This window comes from Acomys russatus, chromosome 28 (assembly GCF_903995435.1).
Source record: "Acomys russatus chromosome 28, mAcoRus1.1, whole genome shotgun sequence".
NCBI classification, from domain to species: domain Eukaryota; kingdom Metazoa; phylum Chordata; class Mammalia; order Rodentia; family Muridae; genus Acomys; species Acomys russatus.
This window is the reverse complement of record NC_067164.1, coordinates 21,190,846-21,198,724: the sequence shown is the minus strand read 5'-3', so window position 1 is coordinate 21,198,724 and position 7,879 is coordinate 21,190,846. Positions and strand designations below refer to the sequence as shown.

Genomic DNA, 7,879 nt, shown 5'->3' with positions numbered 1-7,879 from the left:
GTTCTAGATTGTAGGCTATCCCTCCATGGAAACATTGTGACTAGATCCTTAAGGAGGCTTTAAAATCTGTTCTCCTACATGCTGTCCAAAACTTGATCACTTACTTGGAGACCTGTTGTTGTTGTTATTGTTGTTGTTGTTGTTATTATTATTATTATTATTATTATTATTATTATTATTATTATTATTATTTCTGCAAGGGATGCCAACAGCCTCGGGACAGGTTACTTATATGAGAAGTACCATGCCTATGTGATTTGTCCTTGGTCACCAAACCCAACATCTTTCAGCTAAAGAATTTTCAAGTGGCAATCAACACTCTTAGACTCAAACCTGGCTTTGTAGTAAATAAATGCTGATGAGGCTGTGGCCTCTTCTATTCTTTTCGAGGAATCAATGAAAGTACACCAACTGCACAAAATCATATGCTGACCTACAAAAAGACTCTAAGAGCTTTGCAAATATCTGCTTTAAAGAAAATAGTTATTTATTGTCAAAGCATCCAACATACCTGGATAAACTATAAAGTTTAATAAATCTTTCAGGAATAAAAGAAACACATAACTATTCAGACTCCATCTCACTGGCACAAAATTACACTTTGTATTAAAAGGAAATACATATTTACATAATTGATGACATTCTTCACTGAAGTCCATAATCATTTCATGATACATGCACTTCCCCCAGAAACTTAAACTGAATGGTGACCCCTTTTTTATTCATTTTGTTTATTTTTGTAAGAACACAGCTGTCATCAGGAAATGCAGAAAGCATCTCACCTTCCTTCATTACTTTATATCGAAAATAAATTTTGTCCTTACATATAATTATTACATCTAAACCATAAGTGCTTAATAATTTAAGTAGAAACGTATGAGAAATGCATCAATATGTTGCAATATATGACATTTTAAAAAATGTATCTTTGTTTTTGGGAAAGTGAAAATTCGTGCATTCAAAAGAAACCCCCCTCAAACAACCCACCCAATCCACAATCCACCATCCTGTCCCGTGTGTGTGTGTGTGTGTGTGTGTGTGTGTGTGTGTGTGTGTGTGTGTGTGTGTGTGTGTCCCAAGTTAAACATTTGGGTGATGAAGCTCCTGGCGAGGGGTGGGACCTGTGTGTGCACGTGTTTGGTTGTAATGTTAGGGGGCATAAGGAAGTAGTGGATGTCCTCGCATGTCTGCTCCTGCAGGTGGTTTGACTGTGCGTGCACACGCGTGGAAAGCCGGAATCCATTACGCATCAATTATGCGAGGTCATGTGCCTGGAGAGGTGGTGACGCTCCCTGAAGGACTCATTGCAAATGGGGCACTTGAGTTTCTCCTCCCGCCGCCGCTTCACCAGGGGCTCCATGGCGTACTCCTTTTTGTGGTGAGACCGCATGTGGTACACTAGGTCGGAGGTCATGCGGAAGGAGGCGTTGCACTTGGCGCACCAGTTCTGCGCGGGCAGACACAGCGAAGTGAAGGAGGGCGGTAGCAGGGTGAGCGCCGAGGGCAGCTGCAGCTGCAGGGGCCCCGCCGCCGCCGCCGCCGCCGCTGCTGCCGCCGCCGAGCTTTTCGGCCAGAAAGCGGTGGCGTAGAGGAAGGGGCTCTGCTTGGGCAGGCCGCCCCCGCCGCCGCTTGCCAAGGGCCCGCAGGCTCCGTTCAGTTCCGCGGTCCCCTGCAGCTTCACAGCCAGCGGATCGGCGGCGGTCGGGTAGAGTCTGGTGGGACCCACGCCGTCTCCCGGGTGGCACGGCTCGAGCGCGCCCAGCTTCTGGCCCAGGACCAGCGGGGACAACTGCGAGAAGGAGCGCGCCGGCTGCGAGAAGGCGCTCTTGCGCTCGTCCGATGCAGCCGCCTGGCCGCCCCCCGCGCCTCCCGTGTTCCCCGCGGTACCCGCGCTGCCACCGCTGCCCAGCTGCGACACCGAGGTGAAGGCGCTGCCCCTCGCGGGGCTCCCGCCCTCCAGTCGACCCGGCAGCGCACCACCGGGCCGCGGGGCCAGCAGTTTCTCTGCGCTCCCTGGCGACCCCGACGCGGGTGTGGACGAGCCGTTGCTGGCTCCACCGCCGCCGCCTCCGGCGTCGGGGTCCTCGGCTGTGCCTCCCGCACCGTCCGCCGCCGCCGCCTCGTCCTGCAAGCTCGCCGCGCGGCCCGCCTTCTTCACCTCCACGAAGGCGCTGCGCTTCGCCTCGCCCGTCTCCGGGCTGGGCGGCGCGAAGAGCCGGCTGTTCTCCTCCAGGCCGAAGTAGCTGCCGGCGGCTCGGTACTGCTGGGGGGTGCACACCAGCTCCTCCTTGGAGGCCGCCAGCGGCCGCTCGGAGAAGCGGGCACGGCCCCCCGCCAGCCCCGCGCCACTGCCCGCTGCAGCGGCCTCCTCCGGGAACCGCCTCTTCCCTTTGCAGCCGCCTGCGGCGACGCCATCGGGACTCAGCTCCGCCTCCTGGTGGCCGCTGCCGCTAACGCCGACGCCCGGGGCGGCCGAACAGCTGCTGCCTCCCCGGGAGTTTTCCAGTTCCCGGGCCAGGTTGTGGAAGTCCGTGGACGGCTTGGCGCTGCCGGCACCTGCGGCGGCCGGAGGGTTGCTAGCTTCTGGAGATGGTGCCGGGTAGTGGTGTATGGGGCCGGCTTTGCAGAACTTGGGGCCGGACACCAACGGTGCCTCCTGTTGCTGCTGTTGCTGAGGCTGCTGCTGGTCTTTGCCACCGCCGCCACCATGGTCCTTGGTGCCCACGCCGCCTCCAGGCTCGTCTTGAGAATTCGCATCAGCGCTGTGAAGTCTCTTGGGGCAGCGGAACCGCAGATGCGCCACATAGGGGAACTCAAACTGGAAACGTTGGCTGCATTCCAGGCATGTGAAAGGGGACGACCCTGCTTAGTGAGCAAACAATACACACACACACACACACACACACACACACACACACACACACACACACACACACCACGTGGTTAGCTAGCATTGCCCAACACCCCAGAAGTATCTCCTCAGCTAGCGAAGGAACCACTCCCGGGTCGCGAGCCAACCTACCGTTCATTTTGTGGGATCTAGAGGGGTAGAGTAAGAGCAAACTCGGTCAGTTCTTTCCCGTACCAAACTAGTAACTCCTCGTCTTTGGCAATTCTGCGGAGAGAGCGGTAGAACAGCTGTCCGTTTTTTATATAAGCTTCGAGATTTTGTTCTTCCTTATCTCTGGCTGATTGGACCAGCCGCAGCCACATGAGACCTTCTGAGGAACCGTTTGCAGCTGAAGTGTCTACCTAAAGTGTTTAAGAAACAGGTGAAAGACAGAAACCAAGGTTATTTCTTGTGTTTGGGTTTTGTTCTTTCCAAACAATTATCCGAAATCAAGTTTGCAAAAGTTGAGTAAAGTCGGACCACATCCCTGTGCTTGTAGTCAACGGGAAAGATAGCCATCGTTTGCAACACTAAGTCAGTCTATATAGATTAGTCCCTTCAGAATTTCCTTTTCAGTTACGCCACATGACAAAAATAGAGGGAATTTCGTGTATTTCAGAAGTAAAAGGCAAGTCTGAGTCTTAGAAATTACTCCACGGCACTCACACCCATCTTCCTAACTGTGGCTTGAAGGACTAACAGGTTTTCTTCCTAAAGAAAGACTAGAAAGTAAGAGGCCTGTTAGAAACACAAGCGTGCATTTAACTATGATTTGCTCCCAGAACAATTAACATTTTTATTTAAACACAAACTCTGAATACTACTAGCTATTGTTAGTTAAGGAAAGCAATATTGAAGATACCTCTCAGGTTAGAAAACAAATATACTCCTTACATGTAAAAATGCCCACAGAGAATACCCAATATGTAAAAAGCTCGGCTCTAGAAAGGTCTCCTTAGCAATTTAAGAAGTCTTAATTTAGGGAATCTCGAACTTGGGCACCGATTTAGGCATCCTTAGTATACCAAGTCAAATTTTTTTTCTCAGAAAATCATTTGATAATTTGAGTCTAGCTTTTCTTTTTAACTTTTTGTTGTGTTCACTCTGGTTGCTCAAATGATCACATTCTCCCTAGGCTAGCTCCCTGCTCATTCCCAACAGGAAGTTACCCTCAGACACTTCCATCATACTTGCAGAGACTTACCCGGAAGATGTAAGGTACTGTTCTCTTGTCAGTGGACTTGAGGGCTATGAAGGCTATGCTGTCATACAGGGAAGTGTGGCTCAGAACACACGGACCAAATATGGCATTCTCTGGGATGTCGCAGGTTGTATATACACTGGTAAAAATATCTGTCAGACATTGTTGGACAGCCTTGGCATCTCCATCCCAGATGCTTCTCTGGATGCCCGAATCCTCCATCACTGGAGACAGATACACAGGACAAGAAGCGTGTTGTTATTGCGTTTTCTGCTATGAACCTCAGCAGAGCGTTTCTGCTACTAGGCATATTTTCTTTGCACTTTCTGGCTTTTTTTTTTTTTAAACATAGCTCCTATTTTAAAAATAAAGCAGATCAATCTGGCGTATTTTAAAGATGCCAACTTCGAAGTACTCTTTCCTTTTACATAACTGGAAGCACAAGAGCACACTTCCTGCTTGAGAAAAAGAAAATAAAGAACTTGTGAAGGCCAGACCAGGCTGTGTCTAAATTACCCCAGGATTCATAGAACGGGACATTGGGATGAATGTAGTGTTTGTTGTTGTTGTTGTGTTTGTTTCTTGTTTGATTGGTTTTAGTTTTATTTTATTTGTGTGTGTGTGTGTGTGTGTGTGTGTTTTAAACCAGCATATATAGATTCACCTGACTGAGTACACCCATACACACACACACACACACACACACACACACACACACACATGCAAAACTTCTAACCCTTGGGGGGGGGGGGAAGTCCCATCCTCCTATGTACTGAACCCCGTGCCTACGTCTAATTTCTTCCTTTCTTCTAACTAGGGGAGCAGCCTTAGCTAGCAGGCTGGGACAGCGGAGCATGGCGAATGGATTTCAAGTGGAGTGTCAGGGCCACTAATTCTGTGTCAGCTAACCTTTCTCTGCAGCCTACAAGAAGGGATGCATGTCTGCTCATTACCATAATCCAGCGCTGTCCCTCTGAGGCTTTAATTAAAAGCAGCAAGCAGAGGTAATTATTTTTTTTCTCGACATGCTTATTTATGGGTGAGGTTGAGTCCCAGTTACCTTGTTATACAAGAGGGTGGATTGAGTCGCTTGTGGCCCATGAAGCGGACAGGTATAGGGCAGGCCTGAAGTGTCCCCTGTCTGAAATACTGTGTGCAATGACTGGTGAATTCTCACTTCCCGGATAACACCCTATTTAGGCAAGAGGGGGCAGCCCTGCTTGAATGGTCCTCAGTAGGCTCTCCAGCTGTTTAATCCGCAGCAATTTAGAAAGTAATGCCCCAGTGGAGGGCTCTCTATTAAGCTGTCATACAGGGACATTTTCTCTCCTCAGCCACTGGACACCCCCTACTATATTGAGCACTTAAGGAGAGCAATAATTTAAGATATTTAAACTGGTTATTAGTTAGCCGCGTCATTTTTTTCCTGAGGGCTCTAACGATTCCTCTAAGTTGATTTTTCCCTAGTAATTTCACCACTGACAGTGATATCTCTGTATTTATGTAACTTAACTGGGAGGGGAGAATTGATTTTATTCTTCTCTGGTACAGCTGGCTTCTTATTAAAGAACAATATTGGCAATATGTATTTTTGTCAATATTTACTAACCAATTAGTCTTATAAATGTGAGAAAATGTAATGCCTAAAACTTCGGTCATTCTTTTTCCTATTCATTGTTCCATATGCCCAAATGGCACGTTTATTTTCCAGACAGTGAGAATAAGAAAAATAGCCACAAAATAGAAAGTTTGCGATGCTACACTCTGTTCCTGGACCCGTTCTGTCCCCTTCTGATTTTTAATTGCAAATCAAATACATTGCAGAATACTGGTTCCCTTAACTCCCTTTCAGCAGAATCTCACTCTCTCCTCCCATTTGCCAACATTTCAACGTTTTGTACCTTGATTTCTGCATCGCTTTTCAAAGTATCTTTCAAGGGAGCGGTTCATTGTGGAAGGAGATCGCCCACCACTTCGGCATCAGCAGGGACTCGGTCATTAAAATGCAGTGCTATCTAACAATACAGCGAAAAGGTCCCACGCCCGGGCTCATAGGTCGGTGCTGCCACAGTGGCCGCCACGACGACGGACACCAGCCACAATAAGCGGCAGGCAAGACCCCGGGCTTTAAAGTCTAGCCTTTCCCAGCCCTACGCCCATCTCCAGGCCCGGGTTCTCATCCTCCATCCACCCTCCGCGAAACCGAGAGCCGGCTGGGCTCGCCGAGAGCCGGTCGTCGCTGCGGTCCCTGCTGCCGGTTGCTCTCCCTCTACTCTGGGCTGGCATTGTCTGGCTGCCGCGAGCTCCCCAGTCCCTAGCTTCTCCAGCAAAGTGCTCCCACCCGCTCCTCCCTTTGTATAATCTTATTGGCAACGGAGATAATATTCAGCAATCATTTCTTTCTTATCTTATAGATAATGAGGAGGAAGGGAGCAATATTTTCTTCACTCTTTCCACTCAACCTGTACTCTTCCCATCCCCCTCCCACATCAATGCAAATAGACTTACCAGAAATAAGGTCAGGACCGAGTCGCCCAAATAAGGCCACCTGGAACCGAGGGGATGAAACCCAGTGTTCCTTCCTGCCTATTGCATTAGTGTATCTCCATGTCAAGAGGTGTCGGTGTCAGTCTTGTGGGTTCTGTCCAAAGACAGAAGAGAGATGCAGATAGGTAGAGAGAGGGAGAGGGGGGGGGAGAGAGAGAGAGAGAGAGAGAGAGAGAGAGAGAGAGAGAGAGAGAGAGTTGTACAGATGGACCCGATGCAATGACTGACTGGCACGCAGACACACACTTTTTGTTTGCTGCACATAATCTGCCCAATGACGCGTGACAGCCCACGTCCCCTCCCTTTAACTCTTGCTGGTCTGGGAGCTCCCTCCGGCGCAGCAAGCCTGGTTTCTTTGGCCTGCCCGCGCCAGGCAGATCCTGAGCTCCTTTCCCAAGTAGCAAAGCCTCTCTAGAGCAGTCTGGTCTGCCTCCTCCAGCCGTTGGTTCCCACTGGGACACCTGATGTGCCAAAATCCCTTTCAGGCTTTGGAAGGAAGGGGCCAGAAGGCACAGACCAGCTCCCTTCCGTTTATCTAGGCACTCAGACGACCTAGGACCAGGAGCTGGCTACGCTGCAAGCTTGTGAACTACTCGCATATGTCCCCAGAGTTTCAGTGCGGTGGCTCAAAGAAAGGGTGAGGATTTGCCCCTCGGGATTCTCTGACTACCGAGCTGCAGCTGATCTGTGATGCTAGTGGCCTAGGAGGTGACAAACAGGCTCTCTTAAAATGCACTCACCCTACCTAGTAGGAAGTCCCGTGTAAATTTTGGGAACCAGGGCATGCACTTTGATGAGAACTTGGCTTAGCCCTCTCCTGCCCTAAAGGATGAGGTAGGATGAGAAATCTGGAATGCTGCCAGATGTCCTAAAGGGGCTTCGGTGGTCTTCAGGCCCCAAGACAAGGGTCCCTGAGTGGGTATGGGCTAGGGGAGGGTTGCTGGGAAAAGCTTGAGTCGCTGGACTCAGGTGTCAAAGCTTTCCACTCTCTGTATTGTATACCGTGTGGTTCCCAAGAGGTCTCATAATGGGGCTGGCTGCCGGGATTCTAAGACCTCGGGATTAAGGAAGGATGGTTCAAAGTTTACCATCATCATCACCACCACCACCACCACCACTACTACTACTACTACTACTTAGACAGGCTCCCAAGAGCCTTTCACACACACCCACTGATGAAGACGTGTATAGAGTCACAGGAATGAGACTGTCTCGAGAGCCTCGTTTGTGCACTAAGCCAC

At 49.8% G+C, this 7,879-nt stretch overlaps 1 protein-coding gene across 1 annotated transcript; it reads right to left on the bottom strand.

Annotated features, from left to right (window-relative positions):
* Positions 1–364: 364 nt before the first annotated feature.
* Prdm8 (PR/SET domain 8) lies at positions 365–4,601 on the bottom strand. The gene is given in 4 exon segments (XM_051170478.1): positions 365–2,862; positions 3,023–3,062; positions 3,064–3,252; positions 4,095–4,601. Coding segments are annotated over 4 exon segments (2,061 nt in total). The 5' UTR covers positions 4,314–4,601; the 3' UTR covers positions 365–1,249.
* Between the last annotated feature and the right edge of the window lie 3,278 nt (positions 4,602–7,879).